The sequence below is a fragment of the Moschus berezovskii genome, chromosome 4, assembly GCF_049115385.1.
Source record: "Moschus berezovskii isolate FMDL1 chromosome 4, NW_MosBer_1.0, whole genome shotgun sequence".
Taxonomy (NCBI): Eukaryota; Metazoa; Chordata; class Mammalia; order Artiodactyla; family Moschidae; genus Moschus; species Moschus berezovskii.
This window is the reverse complement of record NC_142463.1, coordinates 102,926,064-102,944,003: the sequence shown is the minus strand read 5'-3', so window position 1 is coordinate 102,944,003 and position 17,940 is coordinate 102,926,064. Positions and strand designations below refer to the sequence as shown.

The window sequence follows — 17,940 nt, the reverse complement described above, 5'->3', positions numbered from 1 at the left end:
GGTGGCTTCTCTTGCCGCAAAGCACAGGCTCTAGGCGTATGGGCCCCTTCGTTGTAGTTCCCAGGCTCCAGAGCACAGGCTCAGTAGTTGTGGCCTGTGGGTTTAGTTGCTTCAAGACATGTGGGATCTTCCTGGGCCAGGGATTGAACTCACGTCTTCTGTGTTAGCAGGCGGATTCTTTACCACTGAGCCACCGGGGAAGCCCTATCCCTCCCACTCTGAAGTGTTGCCCAAAGGCCTGATGCCTTCTTCTTCCTCTCCCCTTTGATTCCTGAACGTGGAGGTCATCACATCTCCCTCAGTCTGTGCACTTCTCCAGCTTAGTACTGATCTTCTGCCTTGAAAGACCCTGCTCTCTAGCCTGCAGGACTAAGGTTAATCAGGAGGAGAAATATTAGGTTTGACTTCATCTGCCAATCATGTGCCCTCTAGATGGACAAGGGTCATTTGAGTCTCAAGGAAATTCCAGGCTGGAGTGTGTACCATCTTAATATATGCCAGTCCTCACCCAGGAAAAGTGATACCCCCATCACGGCAGGGGATGTAATGGTTCTAAGCAGGTTCTAAGCCACATTACTCCTGGGATTCTGAGATTACAGTGGGGTCCTTGGCAGAAAGGAACATCACAGAAGAGTGTTCTGACAGATGCTTGGAAACACTTGGTTCAGTGCCACCAGACCTGTCTCTCTCCTCTTAGCTTACACCTGGGATGCCTGTCACCAAGTCCCTTTGAGCAGTGACTTGAGCCACCTGGTTGCAGAGATCCGAGCTTTGCGAGGGCAGCTGGAGCAGAGCGTTCAGGTGAACAACTCTCTGCGACTGCAGCCTGAACAGCAGTTGGATGGCGGTGCCAGCAAAGCCAGCCTCAGCTCCTCCTGCATTAGCCAGAAATTCCCCACCAACACTGACTCTGGAAACAAGAGTCAGTTTCCTTCTTTCAAGGTAGGAAGGAAAAGGGAATCATGAAGCCCTCCGCCAATGGGAAAGTCCCCAGGATGTGTGTGGTGGAAGGGACGATATTGCCTCTTCCACACTCCTTAGGGTCAGGATGAAGTCAAAGATGCTTCAGTACAGTGCCATGAGGGCATGGAGTTTAGGGTCAGATCTGGATTCTGAGTTTGCCACTTACATGTTGTTTGCCTTAGGTAATCTCCTCAAGTATTTAAGCCTCAGCTTCCTCATCTTTAACATGAGGATAATAATAATATAAACTATTATGTGGAGCATTAAATGAAATGATTTACAAGTGCCTGACACCATAGTGAAGTGAAAGTGAAGTCGCTCAGTTGTGTCTGACTCTAAGCGACCCCATGGACTGCAGCCTTCCAGGCTCCTCTGTCCATGGGATTCTCCAGGCAAGAGTACTGGATTGGGGTGCAGTACTCAAAACAATTAACAGCTGTATATGTTAATGCCTATTCCTTATGTTTGTGGAGTGTGTTAAAATTGACCATGTTTTCAAATAACTTTTCAAATAATTTCATCAGAGCTAGTGCAGCATTTACCATCTCTGTGTTTCACATGAGAAAATCTAGGCACTGAGACGAGTCACTGATATGCTGAGGTTTGTGGGAGTGAACAGGCCCGCCCAGGATTCAGAGAAGCTTTGATTTGCTGTGTTCCTGCTCCCTCGTTATACTCTGTCTCGGTGTTGCTTCTCTTCCCTCTCAGGCTTTGCCCTCTCAGCGCCTCCCCACAGCAGCAGCCAGGACTCATCCCTGCCAGCTCAGTCACTCCTCCTCCTCATCACACAGCAGAGAGGCCTGAGCTAGAAATCCGGTTCTAAGCCACATTTGCCTGAGTAGGATCATATCAATCTCTTCGTGATATTTTCCAGGTTGCGATCTGGTCTCTAATAGGGCATCTCAAACTCACCAAGGCTTATGTCTCCTATTCTTCTTATCCTAGTACATATTTTCTAGTACTGACTCATCAGAACAGTGATTAGAGTGCAGAGTTAAATCCCCATAAATCCACTCACTTCTTGATCAAATATTTTAACATATGTACTGCATGTTTTTATGCATATTTATATTTATTTACAAAGCATTGTATTAGACATCAGTCAGTTCAGTTCAGTTCAGTCGCTCAGTCGTGTCCAACTCTCCGCGACCCCATGAATCACAGCACGCCAGGCCTCCCTGTCCAACACCAACTCCCGGAGTATACTCAAACTCATGTCCACAGAGTCGGTGATGCCATCCAGCCATCTCATTCTCGGTCGTCCCCTTCTCCTCCTGCCCCCAACCTTTCCCAGCATCAGAGTCTTTTCCAGTGAGTCAACTCGCGCATGAGGTGGCCAAAGTATTGGACATACTGCATACAATATTATATTCAAATCTGGGATTAGAAAAATACACCTAATAATTTTTTCAAACTACAAGTTTTTTTCTCGTGGAACAGCCTTCACATCTTATTTCAAAATACGTGATGAGTTTGCTGTTGGTTTTGATTGTGGTATATGGGTGATGACAGTATGAGAGGAGAGTCATGGTGCTTTAGATCTCCAGTGGAGTGGTGTGTTCCAGGGTTCCTAAAGCTGTGGCTGTCTTTACTCCCTAGATTCGATTGCCTCCCCTCCAGTTCGGGATGTGGGCATGAATTCTCCAGTTCTGGTCTTCCCCAGCTCTTCTTCTGCGGCTCCTGGCCCAGAGACCACAACCTTCAGTAGGAAGAACGGTAAAGAGGGCAACCAAAGGGCTCAGGGTCTGATGACGGAAAGTTATTAGTATAGTAACTTTTGGTTCTCTGTATACACATTATCTGAATTTAGAGATTTTTCTCTGCATGTCCCAAGGTCTTTAGCCCTGCCATTCCACCTCCTGTGGCTGCCTTTTTTGTCACTACTCTTCCTCCTATGGTTTTCCTATTGCTCTGGCATTGCTTCACTGTACTGGAACCTCTTCCTTCTTCAAAGTGCTCTCTGTATCCAGCTTAATTTCCTTGTCTGTGTCTTCTCAACCCCCAAATTAAAAAAAAAACAAAACATTAATGTCTGTCCTGAATGTTTGTCAGTAAGGATAAAATTTACCTCCTGGCAATTTTATGATTATGAGATGCTGAGAAAGACTATAATAATATAGAACCCAGAATATGTATGGACTTCACAGGTGTGCTTTCCAAAACTGTTGATCTTGTTTCTGGCCTCTTTTACTCTTTGATGTCCCTTTTCGATTGAACTGAGGGTGACTATGAATAACAGTGGGTTCTTTGTTGTTGTGGTTTTATTCTTCAGAGCTGGGTTTGGATGCTTCTCCAGTAACGAAGAAGCCTCCCAAGCTGGAGGGTGATGCTACTGATGGCTCCTTTGCCAATAAGCATGGCCGCCACGTCATTGGCCACATTGACGACTATAGTGCCCTAAGAGAGCAGATTGGGGAAGGCAGACTGCTGGTCAGGAAGATAGCATCACTTGTGAGACCAGCCTGCAGCTCCTCTGGTCTTGAAGCCCCAGGCATAGAGGTAATGCCATTTTAGCTCTTAGGTGCACCTTTTCCTTAAGCCCTTTCTTCTTTTGATTTTAGCTCCTTCTCCCACTATCTTTTTTCCTGCTGCATATCTCTCACCAGCTGAGGATGTATCTTCCATTTCCATCCAGCTAGGCCTTCTGTCTTCACCAGCTTGTTTCACGACAAGCTTTGTTCTGTTCCAGATGTAGCTGACTCTGTATTTCCCCTGAGAACCACAGAAAAGCATGTGCAGCACTGCCATCCTCATCAGCAGAGCATGTTAAGCATCAGCATCCTTGCAGTGCTGTTTGGTAGCTTATTATCTGCTAAAGTCACACTGGGATATGATCATTTGTGGGCAGGATAAAATCACTTCATCAGTTGCCTGGGAATTGAGAATATTCATCCATATGGGTCAGATGTGTGGAAGGGTGAGGAGAGTGGCAGCCTTGGACTTCTCTGCTCAGACCGAGCAGGAGAGGAGAGCAGGCCACAAGGCTTCTCAGAGTCTTTCCCCAGGGCAGACCTAGGTACCAGCCGCTGTGCAGTCTGAGCTCCAGGAGCCCCGACACGTGAGAGGGAGGCCCACACCTGAGTCAACAAATGCAACAAGGGGCTCCAGGCACAGTGCTGGAAGTGCCGTGGGTGTGACGGAGTGAACCCAGAAGAGGCGATCATCCCAGAAGGAAGGTGACAGGCTCATGGGGGTTAGGGCGCCCCTGGGGGATGTGCAGTTCTCTGGAAAGGAGAACACGCCAGGTAAAGGGAGCAGTTCTCAGTCCTTCGAGCTACAAATGGTGCAGCCCAATTGAAGCATAAGGCCTGATTTAGGGAAGGGCAGTGGGGATGGGGGTACAGTGCAAAAATAGAGACCTTAGAACTCCAGAGCACGAAGTAGGACTAAAAGCTAAAAAGTGTGGAATCAAATGAATTCTTCCAAAGTGGGAGGCCCTTGCTGAGTCAGAGAACATTGGATTCCAGGTTAGAAAATAGTCTCACAGGTTCAAGCAAGCCTGTGGCCGTACCTTGCTCACAAAGGAAGCCGAGGCCTGTGCTCTATGGCTCTAGGATGCGCATGTCTTCCGCCCCCTTTCCCAGGTGCTGGGCAGCGAAGGCATCCAGGAGCTGAGGAGCAGCGCCACCGCCCTGCACCACCGGCTCCAGGAGTCGGCCTCCCTCCTCACCATGTTCTGGCGAGCAGCCTTGCTAAGCTCCCCTGGCCCTGCTCTTGTGGGCAAAGTGGTAAGAAGCCAGCGTCCTCTACCAATTCTGCCCCCTAACTAGCCTTCTAACTCCTCGGCCTGCAGAGCCTGAAGATCAGGAGCCAAATGGGCAGTTGGGAGAAGGGGACATGAGGCGTGTGTCCCTGGAGGGAGACCTCTCCTCCGTGGTGAGCGCTCTCTGTGCAGGTCTGAAAACATCCCTCTCCTCACAGCCTGAGCCCCAGGATAAGGAGCCAAACAGGAGAAGAAAAGAACACAGAGGAGGCAGAGACATGAGAACCCTGGTAACCCACAAATGTTCCATCCCTTTAACTTTCTGAAGTTCAGCTGAGCTGAGTTCAGGGCCATTTAAAACATCAATGCCTCCTCCTTTTCCATCCTGAGCCCACTCCCACTCACCCCCGGGTCCACACAGGCAGACAGGATCACAGAATGTCACCAGGAGTGGACCAGCCCTTTTTACCCACCCACTGAAATCCCAGAACAATTTCCACTTAAACCTGTGTCTCTGGGTCAAGCCTGATGAGAGTCAGCCTCCCCCAGGAGCTTTCAGATCTCAGGCCACTCTGGTTGATGATCTTGGATTAGGTAGATTTCAAAATCCCTCCTAGGGTTCTCACTTCAGACTAGTATCAATGATAACTTTAGAGGATCCAACTTTGCTAATTCCAAGGAGGAAGTATTTTGCCATCCTGAGGTTGGCAGATATATTTACAGATTTGTAGACTGTCTCAGGCCAGCCCTGTCTCCCCAGCCATAATATTCCTAATGACCGAGTTTTGATGCCCAAGTGATATAACTATGTCAGCACTAAATCAGAGCTCTTACTCACAGCTGGGAGTTTCAGTGTGGCCTGGACTCAGGTTCTCTGCAGCAGTTGGAGCGTGGTCTGTGCTCCTTTGCACAGGAGCTTCCAGGTCCTCAGTGTTCCCACCTCTTGGCCCATCCTGAGCCATCACCTGCTGGAGGGTTTTAGAGGCAGGGAAATCTGGTCCAGAAATACTTGAGAAGATTGTAGAATCCTATTTGGGGTTGTAAAGAGCCACAAATCACAGGGTGCTTTAGGCCTTCTGACCACTGACAGAACACCTATTTTTCTTCCCAGGGAGAGTCCATGAAAAAGGAGCTTCTGGAACTGAGAACCAAACTATCCAAACAGGAGAGTCTCCTTCAGAGTACATCTGAGCGCCTGAAGACTGCCAACCAGCAGAAGGAGAGCATGGAGCAGTTCATCTTCAGCCAGTGTGGGTGCCCTGGGACAGGGAATGGGACAGGAAATTGGGGGCCTTCAAGGCTCCCCACTTGTGCTGTGAATGGACAGTGACCAGAGAGGCTAGGGGATGGGGGAGACTGATGTGACATCCCTGAACCTCCTGTGTCATCAGTAATCATAGAGGCAGAGGAGGAGATGTGAGGGGTGAAGGGGAGCAGGAGACCCCAAGCTGAGTGGCCAGAAAGACAAACTTTAGAACACACACACCCAAGACAGATGTGGACCCCGCTGATAATTTCTGCCTTTGGGAACCGTTTTGTTGTTTCAGTGACCAGGACACACGATGTTTTGAAGAAGGCAAGGACTAATTTGGAGGTAAGGAAACCACTGCACCGATCAGAGCAAACTGTCACCGTCTGTATCAGAATGCACAGGTGACTCCTGACCTGCGCTGACCTTCCAAGAGGAAATTTCTGGTCCACCTGTGAGAGCACAGATTCTCAATGAGCATCCCTCTAGATTCCATCCCCATCGGTCCTCCCACCCTAATCAGAAACCTCCCCTTACTTCTCAGTTCACTCTCACTTTGTCATCATCTTCTCTCTTGACCCCAATTCTCTCTCCTTTATGCCATGTCAGGACTGGGGAGAAATGCAGTTCAGTTGATTCTCAAGGTCAGAGGACATGTGGGGTCTGCCTCTGAATGAGCTTTCCAGTAAAGGAATCCTGAGGCCAGTCATGGGTTCCAGGGTTCCTATGTCACTACATGAAAAAATGATGGAAAGATGCCACCTTACAAGTTGATTTCACTGCATAATATTGGGCTGAAAGCAGCAATTTGATTTCGACATATTTTTCTTTAGGAAACAACATAAAACAAAATCATTGGGTCTTATTGATCTAAAAGAGAACTTGGTAATAAGGAAAAAGATGAAACTTAAAGGGAAAGATTATCCATAAGGCAGGCATTCTCTACATTTATTTAAAACACCAATGCATTTTCTAGCAGCCACTTTGAAGAAAAACGTGAGGTGTTAGAAATGGCTTCAAAGTAAAAAACTAAGCCTTTTACCTTGGACTTTAAAGTTTTGCCATAATCAGTTGAGCCCATTCCTAGGAATGTTCCTAAATTGTAACCTAAAAAGATGTTGACCCCACAGTGTGAAAATGGGTTGGGCCATAATTTAACCCTGATATTTTTTCCTTGCTAATTTCTGTGCAGAAACAACCCCCCCTTCTGTAATAACTCTTGATGATGGAAGAATGTTCTGCAGATGTTGGCCGCTGGCATTCTGGAAGGGTCTGAGAGTGGGCTGCGAGGGGACCAGGGTGCGGGACTGAGAAGGATGTGACCGTGAGAGCACAGAGGTAGTCACTGACTTTCACACCCCTGCTCCGCCCCGAGGCCCAGGGTGGGGAGGATGAGGGGTGCACTGGGAAGGACTTGGCACTGCCAGGGCCTTTGCTTTACCTCACTCTGTGAGCAGGGACTAGAGGAGGAATGGGAGAGGATGCCCTGGTGGGAAACGGGTGGATCCTAAATGAGACTTCATCTCACAGGCTGACCTGCCAGCTTTGTGTTTACCTGTGGGCTTGGAGTGATGCTGGCACATGGAGGAGCCTGAGGATAGGTCCCCAGTTATGCTCACTTCCTGAGGTCTCATCACGTACCACTGGCCACTGCTGCCCAGTTCTGTCCTGGAAGAGAGTGGGACTGGGCAGGGTTGGACACCATCCTGCAAAGGAGACATTTCCCCTTGAGAAGCCACCTTGACAAGGGACTTGTTTTACTTAAGCTGAGTCATGCTTGTTGCTGCTAGGATTTCAAGGTCTTCATTCTGGGCCATTTGTTTAATGTTGGGGCTTTTCCTTCATGAGGATCTCCCTGGAATTTTTGTCTGAAATGCAGTTTCTCAAGCCTTATCCCCACGTTTCTAACATGCCCTGTAGTGTCTCTGCTGTAGATTTTCTATACTGTGCAGCCAGCACCCAGGGATTGGGGCCTGTCTCCTGTATGATATCACAGTCAATCATCCAAGGTTAGTACCACTTTCTCGATTCTACACAATCCATCCTTCTCCACTATACATGACATCCATGTGCTCAAAGAGGGCAATGAAATCACCATGTAAAGCAGACTTGGTATTTTGGTGGAGCTGGAATTTGCATCTTGGATTTATGTCGCCAGGGCTGTGCTTTCATTGTTTTCACATAGACACACGGTAGGATTGATGGAAATAGGGTAGGGAGTAGAAGACATCAGTAAGAGTTAGGGATTCCTGGTAACTAGTATTGGTCTGCTTGACAAGCATTTACTGAATGTTCTCTGTGGCAGGCTTTGAAGAGGCTCTGGAGAGGAAGGTTGACTAAGGCACAGAGAGTACCTGGCTCTCAAAAATATGGCCTCTAGCACAGGAGCCAGATGTTTCAGAGAATCACATCTAATTTTTAAATAAAGACTGTGATGTATTTAATATTCATGCATTCCTTGGTCCCATTGTGTCCACCAAGGTGGGAAATAGTATAAATTTAGGACTATTGGAAAGAGATTGGGCTTCCCTGGTGACTCAGATGGTAAAGAATCCGTCTGCTATGCAGGAGACCTGAGTTCAATCCCTGGGTCAGGAAGATACCCTGGAGAAAGAAAGGAATGCCAAGTATAAATATAGGACTATTGAAAAGAGATGAAATTCTTTTGGGGAAATGTCCGTCAGGTATTTTTATTTTAAGAAGGGAAATATGTATGTTTGATCAAATGTCCCCTGAAGTTTAGCCACAGGTTTCTGGTGCTTTTGGATACAAAAACTTGTGGTCAAGGTTTGTGTGGCAGCTATGCTGCATCAGGGTGTGGGAATTTAGGCGAAATCTCCATCTCTCTCTGGGCCTCAGTGTCCTCATCTGTAAGATAAGGTTATTCAGATTCTCCAAATTCCTTTCCTGCTGAGTTTTTTCTGAGTGCATGAGAGACTGAGATGCATGTTAAATGTTCCCTGGGATCTGCAGCCAAGACCTGACCTTGGTTCCTTCTCTGTGTGTCTCCTATAGGAGCCTCAACTGGGCCCACACACTGGAAACACAGAAAGGAGAGAGGGGATGGAAGAAAGGAAAGCAACAGGTTCAGAGGATGAGACAACCCAAAGAACAGCAAGGTAATGGTCGAGGAGCTGTTTGCCAAGGGAGGTGAGCATAAGGACAAGTTGAGTTTGGAAAATTCAGTCGGAAGTGAGGAATGCACAGCATCACCTGAGTTCTCAAGGAGCAACCTGAGCTGAGCAGGAAGGACCAGGAGAGGAGCTTAGTCCACAGTGAGCTTGTGCACCTGCCGAGGAGATCCACACGATGGATCCAGTTGGTTTGTACTGCTGTGAGCACCAATCCCAGGAGGAGGAGGAGGAGGTTTATACTGCTGGGAGCACCAATCCCAGGAGGAGGAGGTTTATATGCTGGGAGCACCAATCCCAGGAGGAGGATGAGGTTTATGCTGATGGGAGCACCAATCCCAGGAGGAAGAGGAGGCTAATACTGCTGGGAGCACTTATGCTAGGAGGAGGATCAGGTTTATACTGCTGGGAGAACCAGCCCCAGGAGAGGGGGAGGTTTATGCTTCTGGGAGCACAAATCCCAGGAGGAGGAGGAGGTTTATATGCTGGGAGCACCAATCCCAGGAGGAGGATGAGTTTTATACTGTTGGGAGCACCAATCCCAGGAGGAGGAGGATGGGACCTTGAGGCTCTGCCCTAGACCCCCAGCCGGCAACTTGGAAGTGCCCACACGTGGATGTCCTCCAAGTAAATGTGCAGTAAGGTGCATAAATGGTGTTTGGAGAAGAATTAGAGATCTTCATTCTTATCAGGGGCCAGGAGAATGGGGCTCATTTCTGAAGCAGAGATGGGAGTCATATTCTTCTGCATTTACGATTTTGAGGTTTTACACACATCATCTCTTACCTATGTGTTGAGTGCTTAATTTGCAGACAAGAAAGAGTATGTATACTGTTCTATTTTATAAATTTGTTAAAAAGGCAAATTCATCTAAACTGGCAATGGTTGCTTGGGGCTAAGAGTTGAGGGAGTGATGGACTGCAAAGGGGAACAAGGAAAGTTATGACAGATGGAAACACCCTGCATCTTGATTGTGGCATCTATCAAAATGCATTTAGTTGCATATTTTTCAATGGTGCAGTCAAGAGGATTCATATAAAAATCTACCACATTTCTCCATACCAGCAGTGTTAGGAAATGAAATTCAATAAAACATAATAGAGATAAACATCCATGATCATTTAATGCTTAAGAATGCAGATACTGACGACTCCTGAAAACTATTGCTGAGAGAAACTAAAGAAGACCTACATAAATAGAATATACGTTATAGTCATAGATTGGAAGACAATATTTTTAGAATGTAAAATCCTTGTTTTTCTGAATAGTATTGCAGGTGGCATTTGGGGGGAGGTATATTTTTCAGGCTAATTATAACATGTAAGTGGAAATCAAAGTATCTCAGTTAGCCAAGACACACTGAAGGAGAATTAAGCTGGAGGATTTACTCTACTAGATTTCAAAACTCAGGTTAAAACTACAGCAATTAAGACACTATACTGGTGTAAGTAAACAGAACACAAACTGCTGAAGGAAAGAGGGAAGAGTAACAAAGTTACCCACACCCATATTCAGTTTCTTAATAAGTCACCAATATGCATCACGGGGTGGTGATAGACTTTTCTGCAAAATATCTGTTCTGAAAAACAGTATCAAATGAGAGATTATTAACACATTTGGGAAGTTTTTGGTAGAAATGCAGTATAGGTGAAGGAAACAGCTACTTGGAAGAATCTGAGACAAGAGTGAACTGGAAAATGTGGGATGGGGTTTCGGAGTAGAAGGGTCGTTACCGGATGTGGCTCCAGCACTTACAGCAAGGGGGTCTCGGCCCGTTAGAGACCCTCTGTGTGGCTCAGTTTCCTCATCTGCAAAGCAGCAGAGAGTTATCTTTTGGACACCAGTCAATTTTGAACACTAGAAGTACCATAAATGAAATAATCGTCCCCTCAAATCATGAGGGAGGTCAGTGAAACCAGCGGGTAAAGCTAAGTGCACACCTGAGCACCTTTAACAAAGAGACTCCAGGTCCCACCTCAACTCGCTGAGTCACACTTGCTACAGGTGAGGACTGTGCACTTGTTTGGGACTAACTGTCCCAGGTGATTCTTACAATGATCAGCTTGGGAACAGAACACACTGAGCTGTATACCTTTTACCCCAAACACAGAAGTAGGACAGAGCAGAACAAGGGTGTTTCCACTCCAGTGACTAAAGCAGAGAACTATTGGAAGACTCTCGAATTGAAGGACTAGGCCCATCTGACCCCATTTAACTCTTCTCTAGTTCACAGCAGAGACAAACTCCCTGGGGACACACGCCTGTGGAACCTGACTATCCACTTGAGGAAAGTGAGAGCCCTAATTTTAAACTCAGTCTGGTTTTGAGTGAAAGCTGAATTCACCCCGTTTGCTCATTGATGGGACCAATCTTCTCCAAGCTGCCACTTTCTGAAAAATAACTCGTATTGCTATAAATGCAAACTTCAACAAAGCTATTTGTTACAAAATTTTAAAAATACTCAACCTAACAAGAAACCAGAAAGTGAGCAAGAACATTCCATTTCAGGAGAGTTTGGCCCAATAGAGCACAGTCTCTGAGAGAAAAGATCCTTGAGTAGAAGGGAAGTGGTCCCTTCCTGTCCTGGGACATCCTGCTAACTTCAGTGGGCTGGGAAAGCAGCTGCCCATTCTAACAGATGGATTCTCAGGGGCGCTAGTGGTGAAGAACCCGCCTGCTAATGTAGGACATGCAAGAGACACGGTTTTGATCCCTGGGTCAGGAAGATTCCCTGGAGGAAGAAATAGCAACCCACTCCACTATTCTTGCCTGGGAAATTCCATGAACAGAGGAGGCTGGAGGGCTAGAGGATCACAAAGTTTCGGACACAACTGAAGCAACTTAGCACAGCACACATTCTAACAGACAGGCTGCTCTTGCCTGCAGATGGTATCTGGTGTCCTGAAACACATAAGCACTCAGGAAGACTTTAGAAGGGCCCAGCCTTCACTTCTGCTTTTGCTCAGTGCATAGAAATGGTTTAGTTGGAAAAAGGTAGGGCTCTAGGAATAAAGTCAGGTCACAGAGAAAAGGAGGAGTATGAAATGGGGCCAAGGCAGGATAAAAACAATAGGTTTCTCCTACCGACAAAATGCAAAGTAATAGCTTACTTGCCGTGATAAAGTGTTTTTTGTTTTTTAATTTTAACTTTAGTCTAATAAATTATTTTATCTACCTCTACTACAATGGTGTTACCTTGAATGATTACGATGAAAGAAAGTATCATAATATGTGTGAAATGCCTGGCACGGTGTCATTCAATGAACTATACCTGTTATATACTTCTGTAGCATGGCAAAATCATCCCTGTTTGACCTCAAGTCAGATATCTTTCATGAGCTTTTTTGGTTTCATCACATTTAAAATGAATAAATTTGACATGTTTTTCTTTCCCCCACAGAATGTCAGCAACCTGAAAATAGATTTCCCTAAAGCCTTTGCTGAGTCTCACACACCGAGTATCATGAATCACTGTAGTGGGAGGACCACGTGGGGTGTGGGGAAGATTAGCTTTCATAAGTAGCTGTTCCAGTTTTGCATCTCTTACCTTAACATGAACAAATGCCCAGTGGCCTGTTGTCACCCCCATTTCACCCTCCATCCAGGTAGAGCAACAGCTCAACTGAAGAGACGGATGCTGTACGGGTTCCCCAAGTCTCTGACTCACAAGACCCGGGTAGGACGAGATGCTGAGGAAGTGAGGAGTGGGTTCAGACCATCACTATCCGAGGGCCTGCCTGTCTCTCCTCAAACTCAGCTTCTGTGTCGCTGAACACAATGCTTAAATTCCGTTTGGATCATCATGATCCCTGCCCTACGACCTTGAACTTCACCATGCTCTGTTTTTGGAATATAACCACAGGTCAGTGGCATGAGGAAAACTCCAAGAGATGGATCAAACTGTGTGCCACAAACACTGCTCTGGAACCCTGGTCTGTTCAATATGTGGGTGAGCTCAATGAGCAGAAAACAATAGCACGAGGCAGTCAAATCTTTCTTAAACAGATAGGCACCCCATGTATTCAGTGGCTCATGGTTAAGAATCAGTCTGCAATGCAGGAGAAACAGGAGATGTGGGTTTGATCCCTGGGTCAGGAAGCTCCCCTGGAAGAGGGCATAGCAACCCACTCCAGTATGCTTGCCTGGGGAATCCCCACAGACAGAGGAGCCTGATGGGCTACAGTCCTGGGATCGCAAAGAGTCAGACAAGAATGAAGTGACTGAGCACAAGCACACCATGTTTTCAAGGACATCCACAGAAACTCTTTTAGTCACTTTGACAGCTTGGAAAGAGCTCTTGTGAGGCTCAATGAGATACATAAATGAAAGTATGAAGTGCAGTGTTTAGTAACATTTTAAAAAAACAAATAGAACAACCCAGACCCAGAGGAAGAATTTAGAAGGTAAGGATGTCAATTTAAGTTTATTCTGAAGCCAATATGTTGCCCAGTAAAGAGAAGAAATTGACATAACAACAGGATGCAGCAAAAGAATTCTGAGATGGGACAGAATATAAGTTTAAAGTTTATTTAATCACTTAGCATTGCTCTCTGACTTTTATCCTACAGTTTTTAGGACACAGACTAAACTGGAGAATACCCACAGAAGAAGTTCATGACAGGCTACAAGTTTGACATCCTTCACTTGTGGAAAAGCCTTCAGTTCAGTTCAGTTCAGTCGCTCAGTCGTGTCCGACTCTCTTAAAGAGATGAGGTGATATAGTTTTTCCAGTGGTCATGTATGCATGTGAGAGTTGGACTATAAAGAAAGCGAGTGCTAAAGAATTGGTGCTTTGGAAATGTGGTATTGGAGAAGACTCTTGAGAGTCCCTTGGATTACAAGGAGATCAAACCAGTCCATCCTAAAGGAAATCAATCCTGAATATTCATTGAAAGGACTGATGCTGAGGCTGAAACTCCAATACTTTGGTCACCTGAGGGAAAGAACTGACTCACTGGAAAAGACCCTGATGCTGGAAAAGATTGAAGGTGGGAGGAGAAGGGGATGACAGAGGATGAAATGGTTGGATGGCATCCCCAACTCAATGGACTTGAGTTTGAGTGGACTCCAGGAGTCGGTGATGGACAGGGAGGCCTGGTGTGCTGCAGTCCATGGGGTTGCAAAGAGTTGGACATGACTGAGCGACTGAAATGTACTGAACTGAGGTGACTTTATGACAGCCCGACAGAAATGGAGACTTGCTGGCCAAGTATTTCTCCCTCGAATCTTTTTATACACAGAAGAATGAACAATGGGAACTCAGCTTAGATAGTTTTGGGAAGGTGATAGGTCTGTGGTATCGGGACGTGTGTAGACAACCTAAGAGTGGCTGCTGAGGGCTTGGGTGCTATCAGTGGTGATGGCCACAAACGGTCAAGGCCTAGGCCCCTGGAAGGCAGGGGCCCCCAAGATTCCATGAACCCCTCCCCCGACCAGTTCTGTTATGGCAACTCCAGATGGTCACCTAGCACGCTGGGTCCCCCTCCTTCACTCCTGTCTGAGTCTGAGCCGCACACAGCACCTTTGGCTCTGAGCTCTAGCATCGTCAACTTCTTCTTGTAGTAGAGAACCCTCTAGTTGTTCCCAATAGCAAGTCAGGAATTCCAGTTTTTGTCATCCCTCAGTGCTGATTAAAGCGACGTGATTTTGCTTGTCTTTAATCCCCCATATACTGGGGGTGTCCTCCCCACCCCTGGCTTCTACCCCTTCTACCACATGTCACCATGGCAGTATGTCTTCCCTCTTTATCGGATCTGAGGGCAGAACGTACCCTCACAGAAGTCAACCAGGAGGTTTTGTTGGAGCTGGCAAAGTACAAGCAGGACTTCAGAGACGTCAAAGAGAAACTCCTCATATCCGAAGCTACTGCTTACTCCCTGGCCAACCAGCTGCAGAAAAACAGTACGTTTTGGGGGTCATGGTCACCCAAGCAATGAATGATCACTGTCTTTCCTCTAAGAAACTATAAGTCTCCAGGATTGGGCTCCTTTTCCCTTTGTCGTTTTGAATTCCATTCTGACGACAAGCCAGGAAAGGTAGTAGTGGCTCTTTTGCCTTCAGTTTCCTGAGGCTGGGAAAACTGAGGCACAAGGAGTGGAGGCGCTTTTCCAAGTTTTTAGTGATGTGTAGGGTGAGACTAGAGTTAAAATTCCAGACAGTGAAACCTGGTGCAGGCACAGGAGTTCCTGTGTCTCTCGGGTGCAAACTAAGCTGTGTTGACTGGAATCTTTTCTGTTCTGTATCTGATCCTGCATGCCTCTTGCCTAAACCTCTGGGACTAATGAACTCCTTCAGTTTGAGGTTCCTGAGGTTCTGTTGGCAAAGCCCTGTGCTAGTTACACCGAGGTAACGTGTGGTTAGACACTGTAAGAAGCTGGGAATATGATTTAAAGGAGCTTAAGGATGAGTCTGCTTCTCATTGAAACCATGGTCTCTGGGATGCCATCAAGACAGAGGCTCCCTGGTGAGAAGGAAGCCGTGCTTTCTGAGTGAGCAGGTTCTCCTTCCTGAGTCCAAGAAAGCCATTTGACACTCTGTGGCAATAATGAAGGTGTTTCTGGTGAAATCAGACAATCTTCACTTTTCCCTCTCTCCCCACTTGAGCTGGTGAAACTTCAGTGATACAGGTTGACCAGTAGTCCGGGGATCCCTGAGTCTGTGCTATAAGATGTGTGACCAACATGAGGATGATGCTAAGTGGGAGAGAGAACCAGCCCCAGTAAAAACCCAGGCAGAGTGTGAGGAGCCCTTTGCACGCGTAGGCAGCCTGGCAGTTGGAATCACTTTTGCCTGTTCAGTGAGAGGGGTCTGGAGTAAGGAAAGAAGTCATGACCAGGGTACATGCATAACAAGGGGATGAGAGGAATCTTGACCACTTGTGTCTGTGTCACTTTCCTACAGTCATTTTCAATGAAGCAATGAGGGAGTTAATACAAAATGACTGACACACAGACAAGTAAGAAGTAAAGCCTACTATTTAAGAAAGTGAAAGGATGAGCTTTGGGGAAAGGAGAAACTCAGTTTTATTTACACCGCTCCTTATGATAGTAGCAAAACTCTAAGAAAGAAACTGTGAGGCTGGTGAAGAAGAAATGTCTCACCAGCACCCTGGCGTGGAGGTCCCCACAGCACAGTGTGACAGACATGGACTCTGGGCCAGGTCTCCTGGGCTCACAAGCCTGTTGGGAACCTTTCTGTGCCTCTGTTTCCTCCTCTGTCTGTCTGTTGCTGTAATAGTAACTGTTGTTTGAGTTGTAGTGAATACTGAGTGAATCTGACAAAGCCCTGACGGTCGTGCCTGGCTCAGTGTCAGTACACTTGGTTCATAGTTCTACTGTTCCTAATGACACAGGCTTTCTCAGTGTTTGGGCATCTCTCTTTCAGGTCCTTATGGTTTCACGTATTCTATTTCACACAAGTGTGTCCAGCTGAGGTTTATGCCTTGAGACCCTTGTTTGTTACTGAAATGCCAGCATGAGAGAAGCAGCAGTCCTGTAGTCCTAGGAGCCTTCCCAACCACACCGGAATCGCCACCCCAGGCCCCTGCTCAGTGTCTCATCTAAGAGGCTGCAGGTCTTGGTTTTGTGGCCCGAGATTCAGGGTCAGTCTCAGGGGGTGTGCATTCTGACTTTGAGAAATGGCAGTTCATCTTGTCTAGTTAGGTTCTGTGCCTAGGAGCTTCTCTTTCCTCAGCTCTAAAATGGGGATCCCCTCGGTTCAGTTGCTGGGGAATCAGATGAGGAAATCTCTCCACAGAGAATGGAGAAGGAGTTACAGCCACCCCTGAGGTGGCCCATCCTGTTCCCTTGAAGGCAGTGACCACAGCAGCAAGGTCAGCTCTCCCTGAGGCAGTGTGTCTCTTTCCTCAGAGTGTGAAGCATGTAAGGACATCGTTGAATCCATGCTGGGGGAGAAGCTGATGTTTGAGGTGCAGAGGCCAGCAGAGAAGCTGGCAGAGAAGCCAACGCTGGATGAAAGGCTGAGGTAAGGAGGGCAGGAATGTTCATGGCAGGCACAGGGCACAATATTATAAAAGAGGCGGAGAACACCAATTGGTGAATTATGGACTCCAGTTATTCTTCAGGAATTGATTTACCTTGCTTTTAAATAAACAAATGACTTGAATCACATCATGAGATTCACTGCGTTCAAGTGAACCAGTGGCACTAGCTCATTCACAATGTTGTGCCGTTGGCACCTTATTTGCCTTTAATCACACCCCCCTCCTGACTGACTACATCCTGGAATGCTTTCTTGGCCCCGTCATTCTTATGTTCTTTCCAATTCACACCAGCTATGCTTGTCCAGACTCTATGACTGGCTGTGTCATTCACTGGACAGTACTTTGTGTTGCCACATCAGAAATACAGAAAATACTCTGTGGATTTTTTACTGAAATGGGCATGGCCGAGTGAGGACCCGAAGAGACATCTTCATGATGCAGATTTAGGAAGCCACTGATGCATGCGTGTAACTCGATAGTGTCTGACTCTTTATGACCCCATGGACTGTACCCCACCAGGCTCCCCTGTCCATGAAGTTTCCAGGCAAGAATACTGGAATGAGTTGCCATTTCCTTTTCCAGGGAATGTTCCTGACTCAGGGATCAAACCTGCATCTCTTGTGTTTTCTGAATTGTCAGTCAGGTTCTTTACCAGCTGAGCCACCAGGGAAGACATTAGGTTATCTTCATAGAAAGACAAGATGAATGGAATGTCACGGAATCTTACAGGAGTACTTTCTGATACAAAGGAAACCTTTGTTTACCTTCTTTCTCTTTGACAAAGGCCAGTCATCAGATATGGAGTAGGAAATGGCAAGCCACTCTAGTATGCTTGCCAAGATGACCCGATGGGCAGAGGAGACTGGTGCAGTCCACTGGGTCACAAGAATCG

At 46.8% G+C, this 17,940-nt stretch overlaps 2 protein-coding genes across 2 annotated transcripts in view; both read left to right on the top strand.

Annotated features, from left to right (window-relative positions):
* The window catches only part of LOC129556737 (myomegalin-like), a 631,881-nt gene that overhangs the window by 34,035 nt on the left and 579,906 nt on the right, over positions 1-17,940 (top strand). Inside the window, 5 exon segments of the mRNA XM_088835003.1 lie at positions 2,563-2,679; positions 3,236-3,462; positions 4,548-4,691; positions 5,778-5,916; positions 6,214-6,260. Of these exon segments, the coding sequence (XP_088691129.1) occupies positions 2,563-2,679; positions 3,236-3,462; positions 4,548-4,691; positions 5,778-5,916; positions 6,214-6,260 (674 nt within the window).
* Positions 13,869-17,940, top strand: part of LOC129540480 (putative NBPF family member NBPF7) — a 30,367-nt gene continuing 26,295 nt past the window's right edge. Inside the window, exons 1-2 of the mRNA XM_088836016.1 lie at positions 13,869-14,947; positions 16,915-17,029. Coding sequence (XP_088692142.1) covers positions 14,770-14,947; positions 16,915-17,029 — 293 coding nt within the window. The 5' untranslated portion in view covers positions 13,869-14,769. The remainder of the gene's footprint in view (positions 14,948-16,914; positions 17,030-17,940) is intronic.